Source organism: Barbus barbus (genome assembly GCF_936440315.1).
Source record: "Barbus barbus genome assembly, chromosome: 11".
NCBI lineage: Eukaryota > Metazoa > Chordata > Actinopteri > Cypriniformes > Cyprinidae > Barbus > Barbus barbus.
Genome location: NC_136739.1, coordinates 17,657,140 through 17,675,177, shown reverse-complemented (window position 1 = coordinate 17,675,177; position 18,038 = coordinate 17,657,140). Strand labels below are relative to the sequence as shown.

The following is an 18,038-nucleotide window of genomic DNA, read 5'->3' as shown; positions in this document are numbered from 1 at the left end:
ACTAAGCACACAGCCTTGTGGGGCCCCAGTGTTCAGTATGATGGCGCTGGAGGTACAGTTTCCGATCCGTACTGACTGAGGCCGTCCGGTCAGAAAGTCCAAGATCCAGTTGCAGAGGGAGGTGTTCAGACCCAACAGGTTCAGCTTCCCGATCAGTTGTTGGGGGATGATAGTGTTAAATGCTGAGCTAAAATCCATGTACAGCATTCGAACGTATGTGTCCTTCTTGTCCAAGTGTGTGAGGGCAAGATGGAGTGTCATGGATATGGCATCATCCGTTGAGCGATTAGGACGGTACGCAAATTGCAGTGGGTCCAGTGAGGGGGGCAGCAGGGTCTTGATATGTCTCATGACGAGCCGCTCGAAGCACTTCATGATGGTAGGTGTAAGTGCAACGGGACGGTAGTCATTGAGACTGGACACAGAAGATTTCTTGGGCACGGGAACGATGGTGGTGGCCTTGAAGCACGTGGGGTCCGGCCTCTATCAGGTAAGTTCTGGAGTATGAAACTCAGGCTTTTGGCCGAAGGGGATAATGTCACTGACAGCCGTCAATTCATCCCAGGGACAACTCCTTTATCTTTTGATAAGAGTTGATGCTTAGTGCTCGCCTTTGGAATGGCATGCACTTCCCTCAGCATGGCGGCGTGGGTATATCGTTCCCCATAGCGACCTCTAGAGGACACAGTTCGAAGTTCCCTTGATAGGGAACGTACCAGGTTACGTATGTAACCATGGTTCCCTGAGAGGGAACGAGACACTGCGTCCTCAGGTGACACGGGAGGCCATGGCGGATCTGGGGACACGGGAGGCCATGGCGGATCAGGGGACTCGGGAACCCATGGCGGGTCCGGGGACTCCGGAGGCCATGGCGGATCAGGGGACTCCGGAGGCCATGGCGGATCAGGGGACTCGAGAGGCCATGGCGGATCAGGGGACTCGGGAGGCCATGGCGGGACTGGAGACTCGGGCGGCCACGGCCTTATTTTTTCAGGTCGTGTGGCCTTGGCCCTCGCCCCAGCCACACCGGCCGTGACCCTATAGCCCCCCCCCAAAAAAAATTCTTAGGGAAGTTCCCCCCTGGGAGCCACTGAGGAGCGGGCTCTGTGGGGAGCTCTGGGGGAGTGGGCTCTGTGGGGAGCTCTGGGGGAGCGGACTCTGTGGGATGCACTTGCAGCGCGAAGCTGGACGGGACCTGTGGAGACCTAGGAGGGCGCTCTGGAAGTGAGGACTCTTGGGGGCGCTCTGGAAGCGCAAAGCTGGACAGGACCAGCGGAGACATAGGAGGGCGCTCAGGAAGCGCAGACACTTGGGGGCGCTCTTGAGGAGCAATGCTGGACGGGACCAGCGGAGACGCAGGAGAGCTGGACGGCCCCAGCGGAGACGTAGGAGAGCTGGACGGGACCAGCGGAGACGCAGGAGAGCTGGACGGGACCAGCGGAGATGCAGGAGAGCTGGACAGGACCAGCGGAGATGCAGGAGAGCTGGAAGGGACCAGCGGAGATGCAGGAGAGCTGGACGGGACCAGCGGTGACGCAGGAGAGCACCTGCGAGGAGCAGGCACAGGAGGGCGCTCTTGAAGCGCGGATCCTTGAGGGCGCTCTTGAAGCGCAGATTCACGGGGGCGCTCGGACAGCGCGGATTCTCGGAGGCGCTCAGACAGCGCGTATTCTCGGGGGCACTCGGGCAGCGCGAATTGCAGAGGGCTCGGGAGAGCCGCGGACGACGGTGAGCTGGCTCGGGACCGGACGCTTCCCAGACACCGGTAGACTCCCTCTCTCCAACTCAGGCCGGTAGTGTCTGGGAGGTCAACGGGACGGTGGTAATTTGCCCCAAGCCAGAACAGACTGTTGAGAGCTGCGTCATTCCACGCCGTCACCGCGGCGATCTTACAGAACTCCTCCGCATACTCATAAAAGGGATGATCCCTGCGGATCAGGGCGGCGAAGTGAGAGGCGGCGTTCATGCCGCGGAGAAAAACTGGAACAAACTGGAACAAACAAAAAACGTAAAAAAAAAACGAAAACAAAAAATGTTGGACGCCGCTTACTGTGTTGTGTAACGGTGGGGACCCGATAATTAAATAAAAAACAACAAATTATTTTGTGTAGATTAAAGGTAATAAATTTGGGCGCCAGACAGGAGTAACCCTGTCAACATTTTAAGAAAATAACCCAGATAGCATAAATACCACCAGTTACATACATCAACTCAAATTCAAAGAAATAATCACCAGGCACATATGATGCAGTTTAGAGATGTTTTTGTATTTTCATACAAGGAACAAAAAAAAAACATCCACTTTAAATTCTCACTCTTGGTTCTCAACAAACAACGAAAATCTCAACAATATAAGTCTGTTGAGTACAGTCATGCTGCCTCAATTTACATTTCAAAAGTCACAGATTTGAGATAATAAAAAATAAATAATAAAAAAAAATGTTACTCACTGCTCAGTTTGAGAGGAATCGCGATAATGGGCATGTGTGGAAAGTGCTTATGTGAATTGTGTGTTTGGGGAAAGACCAGCCACATAACCATCAAATCCACAACCTTCAACAATGGTGAACTTCTGTTTGTTCCAAACGGAAACAGCAATAGCTTCGATGGGGAAGATCCAGACGATCGTTGGCACAGCTCGGGGTTTTGAACGACCCGCACTGAAGACGACGTTGGGGATAGCTGTTCACTCTCCTGCATCCGCTCCAACAATGGCACAGTGTTTTACCCACTGATGACTGTCACCGCCGACCCAGGTAAATGAAACGACACCTTTCTTCTCGCTTTCTGTTCTTCCATCAGACTGCCCGCAGTTCATTCACTCAAAACTACAAAAGAAATTATAACTGTTTTAAACACTTTTGACCTGAGTCAGCATGTGCACGGACCAACACACAATCGTGGACACACCTTAGATTTACTCATCAGTAGAGGTCTAAACATCTCATCCATTGTAATTAAGGATGTAGCACTATCTGATCACTTCTGTATTTTCTTTGATATATTGATCTCGGTCACCACTGAATCTAGATCTGTCTCTATCAGAAAGAGATGCATTAACGAGAACACTGGTGCGCTATTTATGGAGGCAATATCATTAACACCAAGCATTTCTGCAGACTCTGTTGATCTTCTCCTGGAGTCATTTAACTCAAAAATTAAGAATGTTATTGATGATATTGCCCCGATAAAGGTCAGCAGGAAGACGGGGAAACAGAAATCAATTTGGAGAAAATCAACAGCAGTTCAGAGCATGAAAAGACAATGCAGAAAAGCTGAGCGGATGTGGCGGAAGACGAAACTCGAAATTCACTATAGCATCTATAAAGACAGCCTTCATGCTTTCAATGTGGAACTAGCCACAGCTAGACATACTTTCTTTTCAAACCTTATAAACAGTAACTTAAACAACACCCGCACTCTTTTTGCGACTGTTGAGAGACTGACAAACCCCCCAAGTCAGATTCCCAGTGAAATGCTCTCCGACAGCAAATGCAATGAGTTTGCTTCCTTCTTTTCTGAGAAGATCAATAATATCAGAAAGGAGATTGGCACATCCTCAAGTTATGCAGAGGTCACACAGATTCGACCGCAATTTCAAAAAGAAGTGACTATGTGTGTTTTTAAAGAAATTGATAACAAAATTTTGGAAGAAATAGTACAGCACCTTAAATCTTCAACCTGCTATCTTGACACACTTCCCACATCCTTTTTCAAAAATGTGCTGAACTGTTTAGAAGCTGATCTCTTAGAAGTGGTGAACGCCTCACTTCTTTCTGGGACTTTTCCAAACTCCCTTAAAACTGCAGTTGTTAAGCCCCTTCTGAAAAAGCGCAATCTTGATAACACCATGTTGAGCAACTATAGACCCATATCAAATCTTCCTTTCATAGGTAAGATAATTGAAAAGGTAGTTTCTAATCAGCTGAACAACTACTTAAAGTTAAATGGATACCTGGACAATTTTCAATCTGGTTTCCGAGCACATCACAGCACAGAGACGGCACTCGTTAAGATAATAAATGATATTCGCGTCAATTCTGATTCTGGCAAAATATCAGTGCTGGTACTACTAGATCTTAGTGCTGCGTTTGACACTGTCGATCATAACATACTTTTAGAGAGACTGGAAAACTGGGTCGGGCTTTCTGGGATGGCACTCAAATGGTTCAGGTCATACTTAGAAGGGAGAGGTTATTATGTGAGTATAGGAGAGCATAAGTCTAAGTGGACGGCCATGACATGTGGAGTCCCACAAGGCTCAATTCTTGCACCGCTCTTGTTTAACCTGTATATGCTCCCACTAAGTCAGATAATGAGGAAGAACCAAATTGCCTATCACAGCTATGCTGATGATACCCAGATTTACCTAGCCTTATCTCCAAATGACTACAGCCCCATTGACTCCCTCTGCCAATGCATTGATGAAATTAACAGTTGGATGTGCCAGAACTTTCTTCAGTTAAACAAGGAGAAAACTGAAATCATTGCATTTGGAAACAAAGATGAAGTTCTCAAGGTGAATGCATACCTTGACTCTAGGGGTCAAACAACTAAAAATCAAGTCAGAAATCTTGGGGTGATTCTGGAGACAGACCTTAGTTTCAGTAGTCATGTCAAAGCAATAACTAAATCAGCATACTATCATCTCAAAAATATTGCAAGAATTAGATGTTTTGTTTCCAATCAAGACTTGGAGAAACTTGTTCATGCCTTTATCACCAGCAGGGTGGATTACTGTAATGGTCTCCTCACCGGCCTTCCCAAGAAGACCATTAGACAGCTGCAGCTCATCCAGAACGCTGCTGCCAGGATTCTGACTAGAACCAGAAAATCTGAGCATATCACACCAGTCCTCAGGTCCTTACACTGGCTTCCAGTTACATTTAGGATTGATTTTAAAGTACTTTTACTCGTTTATAAGTCACTCAATGGCCTAGGACCTAAATATATTGCTGATATGCTCACTGAATATAAACCAAACAGACCACTCAGATCATTAGGATCGAGTCAGTTAGAAATACCAAGGGTTCACACAAAACAAGGGGAGTCTGCTTTTAGCTATTATGCGGCCCGCAGTTGGAACCAGCTTCCAGAAGAGATCAGATGTGCTAAAACATTAGCCACATTTAAATCAAGACTCAAAACTCATCTGTTTAACTGTGCATTTGTTGAATGAGCACTGTGCTATATGTCCGAACTGACTGCAATACATTTTATGTATAATCATTTTCTTTAAATTTATTTTAAATCATTTTCTATATCATTTTAAAATTCCTTGTTTTTATTATTTCTATTTCCATGTTTTTATTGATTTTAATGTCTATTTCACTTTCTTTTATGTAAAGCACTTTGAATTACCACTGTGTATGAAATGTGCTATATAAATAAACTTGCCTTGCCTTGCCTTGCCTTGAGTGCTTTCAGTTGGCGTTCGGTTGCATTGAGGCTTTCCGGTGTAGCAGTCGATTCTGTTCCCCTCGGAATGTCTGTTTCCCTTTACGCAACCATACTACAATTCTTGCGTAGTTGCCTATTTACCAAACGTACGATCAGAACTAGTGTGCGCAAGAAGCGCATCTGGATGTACGGAAAGTCAAATGGTTCAAAATACCGTCTTTTCTCCGAAACTTGAAAATGCATTTAAGTAGCGAGGTTTTTCCCCAACTTACAACCGATTTAAGCGTAATGTTTGAGGCTTTGGTTATTATGCAGAACTCTGTAGCGCAGGCCTATTTGAAACACAATGTCTGTATGTTTTTAAATGTCACTTAATTTTGAGTGAAATAAAGAGCCAAATTTTGCGGAAGGTGTACATTTTTCCACAAGAAAATAAATAAAAAACTACAAAACCAATGGTTTTAAAATTCAGTTTGATTTATTGCAAGAAAAGCATTTGTAATTTTTTTCTGTGGATGGATTATTAACACAACCCATATGGAACCATCGGCCACAGTCATCACAGGAAATCTGTAAAAATAATAAATGTTAGTAACATTATCAGCAGTTGTGCTAGTTTATTCCTTAAACCACACCAATTTAATAAATAAATTGGTTACCCAGAGATTTGCATCCGAGTCATCAAATGTTTCTGCTTCCCCACAAAAGTGACACAGGTCACTTAGGTCATCTTTGAGGTACAGTACAATGGACAGGGTATGATTTTTTTTTAGGTCAAATTTTCAAAACACTTATGAAAGTGATGCACATCAAACGGCATGTCAATAACATTCATGGTTAAGTAAAAATAATAAATACCAGATTGGTGAAGCAGTGTTGATGCAATCTCCAGTCTGAGTTGGGCTACGTCTTGTGGTGCATTGGAGAAGTCAATGTTGGTATTTTGCAGAATATGTTCTGCAAACTGAAAAAATTTTTTTTAAAGAAATTAAACAAATCCTCCTATTTCAATGAACATTTCATATGTGCCATGTCACACACCTTCAAAGCAAACACACCACATGATGTAGCATCCATCTGACGTGGATGAGACAGACTTTCACCAGTAGGACTTTCACACAAGCAGTAGGATATAAGAGCTTATAGCACAGATGTTGAGTGGAATGGAAGATATAGACAGGAAATCCAACTCTATTTTATTGGCCAGTGATCATCCCCTGTACTCTGAGTTTGAGTTTCTACTTTCTGGTTTGCGGCTTAGATTTCCTGTGTTTTTTGATCACAAGTTGCATGGACACAGTGTAATTATCAACTGTGCTGCCTGGACAGATGACCTGAAGCCCACCCAATAGGAAAAAAATAATTTACCAGCCATGGCCCCTGCAGTTATGCCCCATCAAAAAGTCTGTTTCAGATTTAAGCGTTGTGACTGTCTTATTAGGCCTACAACATATTGTAAACAGTATAATAGCAGAGTCAGATCAGAGTCTGAGAACAGCCAGTGCTCCACACAGAGATAAGATCTCATCATCCGGTCTGTCTGGAATGACATGAAGAAACAGAACAAACTGAGACAGACTAAATGCAGACTAAAACTGTGGCAACGTCTCCAAGATGCTTCAAGAAACCTATACCTGCAAAGCTACAGTACAGTTAAAAGTTTTAGGCACTTGCGTAAAAATGCTGTAAAATCAGGATGCTGTAAAAAATAATGTCATAAATAGATTTTCTTTATCGATTAACTTCTATTAACTAAATTAAAATCAACATTTGGTGTTACCATCCTTTGCATATTAAGCAGCTTTTGTTCTTGGTGCACTTGCGCATAGTTTTTCAGGGAGCTTTGCAGGTAGGTTGCTTGAAGCATCTTGGAGACGTTGCCACAGTTCTTCTGGATTTAGTCTGTCTCAGTTTGTTCTGTTTCTTCATGAAGAGATCAGAACTCTCCAATAGGATCTGGCTGCAGACCTTCACTTGCACTCTCAGACTTGCACTCTCAGACACCTGCACTTCCGCAAGTGACGTCACTTGCAGTCTTTTTTTTTTTTTTTTTTTTTATTTATTAATTATTTTTTAAAATTTCATCTCTCAACATTTTACACAAGTAGCCAGGTGGTGAAGACAAGAATAAATAAAGTAAATTACATCACTTGCAATCTCCGCTTGCACTTTTTTCTACCTGCGTGTTGCCAATGGAGACAAGACACTGTGGTGGTTAAATGATTAAAACTAATTTAATATCACATCATACAGGGTCCTGCAAGTCATCTGTAGGAGAAAAAGACAAGACCCGCAAATCAGGGTTTAAAATGTGATATTAAATTAGTTTTAATTGTTAACCACCACAGTGTCTTGTCTCCATTGGCAACACGCACGGTTTGTGTGGATTGTAAGTGACGTCACAGGTAGCAAAAAGTGCAAGCGGAGATTGCAAGTGACATTGTAATTTAGTTAATTTTTTCTTGTTTTCACCACCTGGCTACTTGTGTAAAATGTTGAGAGATTAAATTTTTATAAAAAATAAAATAAAAAATATTGCAAGTGGCATCACTTGCGGAAGTGCAGGTGTCTGAGAGTGCAAGTGCAAGTCTTCAGCCAGACCATTCTCAATCTCTGTGTAGAGCACTGGCTGTTGTCAGACTCATTGTGCAAACAAAAATCTCATTGGATTATTACAATAAATGGCAAAATGAATGTTTGGAAATGTAAACTGATATTTCCTACTGACACACTACAGCAAAAGATAGAAATAACTGACTTAACACCATTTTAGCTGGTGAAAATACCAGTGTTCTGATAATTTTGGCCACCACTGTATATATAGAGTACATATATAGTCCAGTGTATTACAAATGTCAAATGTGCATAATTAAGTTCCTAATATGCAGGTTTTTAAGAGTAGATAAAGTGTAAAAATCAAGGACAGACTGTCCCTGTCAGCATTCTTATTAAGCAGTATTTATTGTTCAGCAGAGTGTTGGTGTCACGAGTCTGCCTGCCCTTCCCTCTCTCCAATCCGGATGCACGCCCTCACCTGGTCTCCCTCAGTCATTAATCACGCACACCTGCACCTCATCACCACCCTCATCATGAGCACTATAAAGGATCTCACCCCTATCACTTCTACGTCTGATCTCGTTGACACAATGTGGACTCCTACCCTGCCATCATACTGATGAGTATAACCTCTAAATACTTACCTGTGAAACTTACCTTCTGTTCGCCGTCCCGATCTCTCCCTGTCTGCAGATCGTCCTTCCCAGAGGTTTGCCTCGTCCTGCCCTGGTGCTCCTCGTTAGCATTACTCCTCGAACCTAGAAAGAAAGAGAAGAGGAGTTAACCCACGTCAAGACCCCGGTGAATCTCATCAAGGAGTGTACTCACCCTGCAAGCTCAGTAACTCTCCATCCTGCCACAATTCCTTCAATAAAGTCACTGTGTGTTCACTTACCTTTGTGTCCGTCTGCGTTCTGTAACAGTTGGGTGATAGCAAAAGAAAAACTGAGACATCTCATTTTCAACATTTTAAAAATTACTGATAAAAAAGTGAAAGTTCTTGTTATTTCAACCTGCCACTGCTCCATAAAGTTTAGAGTACTTTTCCATGGGCTTCAAACCTAAACATGTACAGGCCAAGAAATTACATAATGCTCCCTAGAAGCTGAAGTTTGTCAGGATATGGAAAGGCAGATGTGCTAACCAAAGCAGCCAGAGTTCTCATCACAATTAGTTCCAATCATTTGCTTGTTACTTTTCTATTTCAGTCACTGAGATAGAGTGGGTCATTTAGAATAATCAGTAGCACAAGATAACGTGTGTATTTCAAAATGTTTCACCAGAAATTTCCATACTTGCATGGGAAAAATACAGATATCTGTGAAGAATATCCTTCTGGCCTGCTTCTCCCTGTCCGAGGTCGTGTTGGACCAAAGAATGGGAGCATTTGGTGTCTCATTGCTGGCTGACTTGCAATTTTTTTCCAGACCCTAAACAGTTATGCTGAGGTGGACATAATGGTGCTGTTCACTAAATAAATGGACAGTTATGTACAGCTGTGTAAAAAAAGCAAAATATTTATTTTTACTTTTTAAATAATCTAAAATGATTTTAACAGTAACCTAGCTCTAAATATTAAACTTGGGTTCATATTATACCATTCTGACAGCAGATTCCTCAGAAAGACTTATAGTGATGTACAGCATGCCACAGGAGCCTAAATGCTCAATTTATTCTCTTCTAAACAGCAAAATGCAGTTTACATCTATGGCTTGATATACATATTTTTTCTTACAGTTTAATTAAGGTACTTTGTCTTTCAAAGAAGAGGCAAACAAGCAATCTGCTACCATTTTTGCATTCAAACATCAGTTTATCATAATTGTGATAAAAGACTATTTCCCCCCAAAACATTTCATCATTCAGAGGGAAAGGAAATGAGGTAAGGCCAAAACTGTAATCTTATTTTTATTTATTTAGTTGTTCTTATTTTAACCTTCATGTTGATCTTCAAACTGAATTTTGAATATCTGGGTAAATACAAGTTACCAATACAATTGGTAACTAAAATGTTGAAAATAAAATGTATCAAATTAGTAACTACAATTATAAAATACATGGTTAAAGTTATTGTTTTACACTTATGTGTACATACAACAAATTTATTTTTGTTTTGATTTTTATAATTTTTTTTCCTGTTTGATTTGTTAGGGCCTCTTCACACCAAACGCAAAGCAAAAATGCGTAACAAATTGCAGACAAATCATGTTACACTAAGGTGCCAATGACCTTGGAGAGAGATACTGTGCCGGTGCCATGAAATACTTGGCTCCCACGATCAGACAAATGGAGACAGTTTTTCCTTGTGATGCAGCTTGCAGATAAATTAATTGGACTTATGGTGAGCCCTTTCATGAACTGAAATATATGGTTGGTTTTTGTTTTTATTGCACCCGTGGAAAGCCAAAATGCCATTATGATGAGTCATATACTGAGCCTGATAAACTCAGAGCACAAAGTCGCAGAGCAAAGGAGCTTGAACTTCTCATTTGAATTAGATTGAAATGAACCAGGAGAACTATATGCATACTCTGTTACTTAGATATCTGAACCGTACAGACCTTTTGTAATCCCCTGTTGATATTCAGAGTGTAGTCATATCTATTTCACACTGCTGTAGCTCTTTTCCTTACTTTGTGTACACATTAATTCTTCCTTTTTCCACTCCTTTTTTGAACTTGTTTTATGATGCCTTAAGATAGTTGTTGAGAGATGAATATAAATCTCTAGATTTAATTTAAAAAAAAGCACCTCTGAATGGTTACATATTGAAAGACACTGTATAAATATGCCATATTCCTGAAAATTCAGAGTATGGAGAAATATTTTTAGTATGGCTGTGTAAGACCTATGAAAAAGAATGCAGCAGAGTGCCAAAATCTTCTGAAAAATATCAATGCAATAAACTGTTGATTTAGCACTGTCAACAGTACTGTGCATTGTTTTTTCATTACAGTAGTTCACAAGAAACAATAACTTCTGTTTAATAAAACCAGACGAAGAATGTAAAAACATAATGTATGAAATGTATGGTAACACGTTATTTTAAGGACAAATTCTCACTATTAACTAGTTGCTTATTAGCATGCATATTACTAGCATATAGAGTGTTTATTAGTACTTACAGTATTAGGCTCATATTAATGCCTTATTCTGCTTGACCATATTCTAGATCCCTTAACCCTATATCTCAACTTAACAAGTACCTTGACTAACTATTAATAAGCAGCACATCAGAAGTTTCTTGAGGGAAAATCTTAGATAATAGAGAATGTGTTCCCTAATCTAAAGTGTTACCAAACATACATTAGCAAGAGCAACTGAAACACGAGACATTGATGATGTGGAGAACGTCATCTTGCCATCACAGTGAGTTGTTGTATAAAACCAGGAATAAAAAAAAATCTTAAAAATGGTTTTTAGCATTGAAAAAATCTGGCATTGAGCTCTGCAGGAAACTATTGGTATGACTTAAGCACTGATGCATTTCTCATACAGTTAACCTCAGCATGGGAAGGACTGCTGCAAAATCCACATAACCATGTGCAGATTGTTCGGGATTGAACATGATAATGCGTATATGCTGCTGTGATGGATTTACAAACAGACTGGCAGAGAAAAATGCAACACGTGTGGATAACAAATCAGAAAGAGACACTTTGTAAATTGTTTATAAGATGTGACATGCAGTTTAAGAATGGAAAAATGGATAATTAATGCATTATTGACTCAACTGTTGATGGAGATTATACACTTCTCCATTTTAAGCAATTTACAATAACTTCATTTTATGAATATGAAAGCCTGGAACTGGTTTTGGAAAGTTTTAAGGAAGTGCTACTATGAAAATATAAGAAATTTTAATCTTTCTAAAGTGGGTCACAGAGTTCACAGTGAAATTTATCTCAAAGTTTGTTATCTCTAGTTGCCATAGAACTTGATTTACAAAACATCTGCTGATGAAGCTGCCTGTCCTCCCCAAACAGTCTTGATTTGGGGTAATTTCCAGTGTGATAAAAGGAGAGAGAGGAAATTACAGCCTCGGTGGAACAGAGGAAATCAGTAGCTGACCTATTTTTAATATGCGCAGATTTCTGCACTTTCAACAAGCTGATTCATTTTATCTTATTTTTCAAAGTCTGAACTTACGTGTCAAGTTGTGTATGTGTGCGGGATAAAGGAAAGGGACAATCTTGTTATTGTAACTCTGAAATATAAGCTGCCAATGCAGTATGTCCTGAATTAAACACTATGCTTTCCTTTGAGCATGCAAAGGTCACATCTGTTCATTTATTTCTTGTATGATCAGACTAATAAAATAATATTCTTCACAGCATGACTCTTTTAAATGTGAATCTTCTGTAATACATTACAAAAAGTAAAAAAAAAAAAACAATGAAAATCAAAGTTTTATATAAAGACTAATTTATTTATATCTGCCCATTTCCAAGTGAAATACAAAGTTTAAAAAAAAAACACCACCCCAAAACATACAGTTTAAAAAATACATTCCAATTGCTTTTTGAAACCAAAACTTGTAAGGCAATGGTTCCAAAAAGGCATATTTATTTAAAGAAATTACTTTCTAGGTTTCAGATGATGTTCATTTTATCGAACATCAAGCTAATATTTGTTTGGAGATTTTAGAGTCAGTGGAGATCTCCAGCGGCATGACCAGAAAGAGCAATTAAAATTATTCCTCTCAAGCAGTTAAAAAATAAAAAAAACGTAATAAGGGGACTGAAGTAATTTAGCAAAATGTTCTAAAATGGAACTAAATGGTCATGAACTTGTCTCATAACTACAAAGATTTACTGATATGTTTTGATCAAGATATTTCCACAAGCAAACCACATGATTAAAACAGCATCATTTAAAAAAAAAAATTGCCCTGGACATTTACAATGGGTTTTATTCAAACCCAACACATATGAAAAAATAATAATAAAAAAACAAAAAAACAAACAGAATGTAGCACCAGCATAAAACAAACAAAAAAACAAACAAACAAACAAACTTGTTCTGCTTTTTTCTTATGTGGAAAATACTACTTCAAGGTTTTCTTTGAATTAATCCTCTGGCAAGCTCCAGTGCAGGCATCTTGGCTGTGGCTGTGCTTCTTGTTTTAGGTGCTATATCCTCTGAGTGTTGTCAGCGGTTAGCTTACAGTCTTCATTAGTTCCTATGCTTTAACAGCAGCGATGATCCCTCGTTTTACAGGTACTGTTAAAAACAAACAATGTTAAATTAATGTCGCCTTCATCAATCTATCCTAAAATTACCTTGACATGCTATTTATTTTTTAGAAGTAAACACACCTGCTTTTCCACAAGTCTTCTCACACTCATCTTGTGTATCAAAGCGATTCTGGTTCCCTCCACATCCTCCGTACCAGAAGCGGGTACAGTTTCCACTAAGTGGGTCATAATGCCATTTAAGCACAAATTTAGCACAGGAGCCCTCTTCTTTTGGTAGCTTGCAGATATCCACACTGGAGCGCAGGGCAGCTGTTAGAGGGTGTAGTGAGGATGAGAAAAATGACAGAATTTTAATTGAATATCTAATTGTTTGCAAAAACTTTTTTTCGATAATTGCATTGCATACTGAAGATTTCAGTGAGGTTTTGAAAAATGGCAGGTTTGTTTTGTTAATTAGATGGCTTGGCTTCAGAGTTGATCATCTCGGGACAGTGGTGTTTCAACGTGATTTCTTGCAACCACATATTTTACCCTAATAATTTCTATAGCTATATAAATCTTTCAGTTCACTTAACATAACATTTACATTAGAATTTAGATGCAATTATTTCCTGGAATCATTAAAAAGTATTATTCACTAAGGCAAGTGAGTTACATGACTTGCCAAGGTCTTTCGCAAGAAAGCAGTTCTTAGTCTTCACATGGAACATATTTTATGCATTATTATCCATGACAGGATGTCTCTTGTGTAAACCAATGCACAGGCATTATTCAAACTGAATAACAACAGTACTGTCTTTAGTATACTGTAGCTGCTTACTGCTAAATTGTTTCACAATAAATTAACTTCACACAGTTAAACTGAACCAACACTGAACTTACTTGGAGCTGAACTGACACTATTGTCTTGATACAGCTGCTATAGCAGAATTTGGATTGGTCTCTTTTGTAAAGTTTTCATCATTGATTCAATTCCTTTCCTGTTTAATATTGTGAAGCAGCATTGAAATCTCTATTGTTATAAACCAATATAAAAATAAAGGTGACTTGACATTACTACAAATAATCTCTTCTGAATTTAAAATGTATTGCTCTCAGTAAAGCATTTTTTTGAAAATGGTTCTGTAACAGAATTGCAACACTTCATGACTGTTGAAAAATACTGAAGAAAAGGTTTCTAGATGTTAGTGTAACCGGTGGACTGACCTGGAGCTGGAGCTGGGGGGAGAACAGCTTTGACATGCTCATCACTTGCTTTAGGTTCAGCCACTGCGGTAGTCAGAAAAAAAAAGAAAAATTCAAGAATTTTCCTATATTTCATTTGATAGTACTTCCTTTTAAGGGTGCTTGCTTTGGTAGAAGCCACAAGTAGCCAAGTAACACAAGGCTAACCTAGGCTAGTAATACAACAAAGGTTATATTTGTGTGCTGGAGAGTTAGTACGTGGATCATACATTATACATCACTGTACCATTGAGCAAGGCACTGCATTTAGTGTGCTGTACATGCTTTAGTTTAAATTAACCATCTAAATGATAATTTATCTAATTTTGTAACTATAGATTGTTTCAGTTTCATCTTGTTTTGGGATTTAAGACCCTGAGTACTGCAACATGTATACTCAGCTTTAAATATTCATAATTCATAATTTTATGGCTCAATCGTGACGTTTTTGAAATAGAAATAACAGGACAAATCAATTGCAGCAGGGATCGGGTCAAGGGTTCAAAGGGCACACATACCTGGCTTCATGCAGCGTTTGAGGCAATCAGCCTCAGTCTCAAACCTATTGTCATTTCCTCCACAACCTCCATACCAGAACTGTGTACAGAATCCATTCTTTCTGTCAAAGTACCACTTAGCTTGGAAATCTTTGCATGGCAGTCCAATATCAAATTCAAGTGAACATGGGTCCATAAGATTGTTAACTGAAACATGCAAACAAATGGAGACAAACAAAGAGGGTTTATCATGAAAAAGGAAAGACAAAGTTAGTGTTGTCAGTAAAATGAACATAGTCAGTAAATATTGGGTGACTGTAGTTCGTTTAGAAGAATTAGCTAATTATTTGAATGGGTTAGCTGGATTTAAATCAAGATTATGCAAATCATGTCATTTTCAAATCAAGCTTGAATTCAAACTGTACTGCTAAAACTTTATGTTTGCTATATTTACAAAGATGTTATTACGTTTTTAAATATCTTTGGATAAAATAGGAATAATGTTTCTAAATGCATTCATTATTATCAGCACTGTCAAATACCTGGTCACAAAAAAAAAAAAAAACAGTGACCTTGTTGGCAAAAGCATTTTGAAACACATTTATATTTTATATACCTTTTCCAGTTCATTTGATTTATGTGCTATACATCAGCCATCTGCAGGTAATTACTGTGATTTCAGTCTCATTAACTGTGTGTGTGCTGGGGCCATCGCACAAATCTCTGCTTCATAACCCTTACAGTGTAAACCTGCCTTTTATGTGAAACAACCATTTTCCCCTTTCAAAGTAAGTATTGCACTTTGTTAGTGGGTTATCAAGTCGAACGATGCCTGGTTCAATACAATTTAGGTTAGTTTATTAGTTTCTGAATTAAATAGGGTTCCCTATTTCCAGCTAATAAAAACAATGATCTCATTGTTTTGCAATGCCGGAGGCCTTCGACCTAACAGAATTAAGAAATCATCATTTACAGATTCTGTAAAAAATTTTAAAAACGCCCTTTAACACGCAGTTTTATAAGATGCTCTGACTTGTAAATTTACAAATGTATCTGTTTTGCCTTTAAAACAATCAGTACAAAGAATATTGTATATGCAGACATTCGATTTTTGACTTTTCTAAAACACAGGAAACCTCTAAGGATATGTTTTTTAATCCCAAAGCACTCACAATGCTGCTTTCATATATGATTTAAAGAAGTCAAAAAGTATCAAATAAAATACTTGTCTGCTCACAAACAAGTAAATGAAAAACTGAGCTGATCCATGTGCTGCTTGTTTGTGGATTTGAATAATAATAAAATAATCTGCTATTTTTAACATGCAAAGATCCTTTCGCTGTTAATCCTCAGCATTACTTACTCATTTCTGGTTTACTTAAGGGTGCAGAGGACACAATCCCCATGGCTTCACTTGGAACCTTCTGTTCTGCCGTTTCTGTTGAAAAAGACCAGATTTCAGTTAAATTAGATACCAAAAACCTCATGGCTTTCAGCCAACATTAATGCTTTAATACTTGGGAGAATGGAAGAATGCACTAAGAATGAATTAGATGTGTTCATAGTGTTGTTTGGTTTCGATTCCAAATACAAAAGCTGTATGTTTCTTTGTACGTATGGGAGTAAAATCCTCTTGCTTATATAGATTATAGAGCAAATACTGTCACTTACTAATTTCTGCTTTACTTAAGGGTGCAGAAGGTGCAATCTCTAACACTTGACTTGGAATAAGAACCTTCTGTTCTGCTGATTCTGTTCAAAAGAAATCTGAGGTTAACTAGATAATGCAGAAATTATAGTTTTCAGTTATCATGAATGCTTTCTTATCAAACTCTCAACTATGTACTGTATGAGAGCAAGGTCTATTAAAAACAGTATTTTCTCTGCTTTGCATGTTATCCCATATTCAAAAACAACAACAAAAAATCTCCTGGTGATATATATTCTGTCACTTACTAATTTCTGGTTTGCTTAAGGGTGCAATCCCCATCACCTCACTTGGAGTGAGAACCTTCTGTTCTGCTGATTCTGTTCAAAAGAAATCCGAGGTTAACTATAGATCCTGCAGAAATCATAGGTTTTGGTCATAATAAATAATTTCTCATCAAACTCTCAACTGTGTACTGGTGTACAAGGTCTATCAAAAGCATTTTTATTAAAAAACGTTATTATTTAATAAAATATATTAATAAATATTTTTTTATTAATTTATACAAATATTTTAATTTATTAATTTTAAAAAATAATGATCATTAATTTTAGTTTCTATTAATTTATATATATATATATATATATATATATATATATATATATATATATATATATATATATATATATATATATATAAACGTTTATTAAAAAGTGTCCTGGTGATATATTCTTTCACTTACTAATTTCTGGTTTACTCAAGGGTGCAGTGGACATCATCCCCATCATTTCACTAGCATTAAGTATTATTTGTTCTGCTGATTCTGTTTAAAAAGACACATTTAAGGATAACTAGATCTAGATAGAGTGCTCATAGTGTTCTGGCAAGATTTAAAGCATTCTTATTCTGTACTATCTTTATGTAACAATACGGAAGCTAGAGTCATAAAAAAACACATAGCTCTGTTATACTACAGTATATCAAATGTGCGAAAAATAAATAAATAAATAATCTGTGAAGCTAATTCTGTGTCACTTACTTGTTTCTGGTTTACTCAAGGGTGCAGAGGGCACAATCCCAATCACATCACTTACAGTAAGGACCTTCAGATGTGCTGATTCTGTTGAATATGAAGAATAAATGTAAAGTTAACCCCATCCAGCACTGGCCAACATTAAAGGACAGTTCATGAAAATAAATAAATAATTAAATAAAATTGTCATCGATTCAATTTATTGACATTGAAATGATCAAATTTAATGATCAGGGAACATGAAATGTTTTTTTTTAGCAGAACATCCAGTCTACTTTTTTGCACTAGAAAATAAGAACTAGGGCCGGCCAGCTTCAAAAAGAAAAAAGAAGTAGCCCATATGATTTGTACTCTACAAATCCACCCAAAACGTTTGTAAGAAACAGGCCATAAATTGCTATTCACTGAAAATCTAGTCTTCCAGAAAAGGTCACAAATATTCTTCGCTAACCAAATAAGGTTTAAGCCTAGTTATTCTCCTT

General features: G+C 38.4%; 1 protein-coding gene across 1 annotated transcript in view; it reads right to left on the bottom strand.

Annotated features, from left to right (window-relative positions):
- Positions 1-12,192: 12,192 nt before the first annotated feature.
- The window catches only part of LOC306877224 (collagen alpha-3(VI) chain-like), a 59,339-nt gene continuing 53,493 nt past the window's right edge, over positions 12,193-18,038 (bottom strand). Inside the window, exons 40-48 of the mRNA XM_079428857.1 lie at positions 17,563-17,643; positions 17,266-17,346; positions 16,832-16,903; positions 16,547-16,627; positions 16,239-16,313; positions 14,897-15,082; positions 14,361-14,423; positions 13,275-13,463; positions 12,193-13,179 (exon numbers count right to left, since the gene is read on the bottom strand). Coding sequence (XP_079284983.1) covers positions 13,139-13,179; positions 13,275-13,463; positions 14,361-14,423; positions 14,897-15,082; positions 16,239-16,313; positions 16,547-16,627; positions 16,832-16,903; positions 17,266-17,346; positions 17,563-17,643 — 869 coding nt within the window. The 3' untranslated portion in view covers positions 12,193-13,138. The remainder of the gene's footprint in view (positions 13,180-13,274; positions 13,464-14,360; positions 14,424-14,896; positions 15,083-16,238; positions 16,314-16,546; positions 16,628-16,831; positions 16,904-17,265; positions 17,347-17,562; positions 17,644-18,038) is intronic.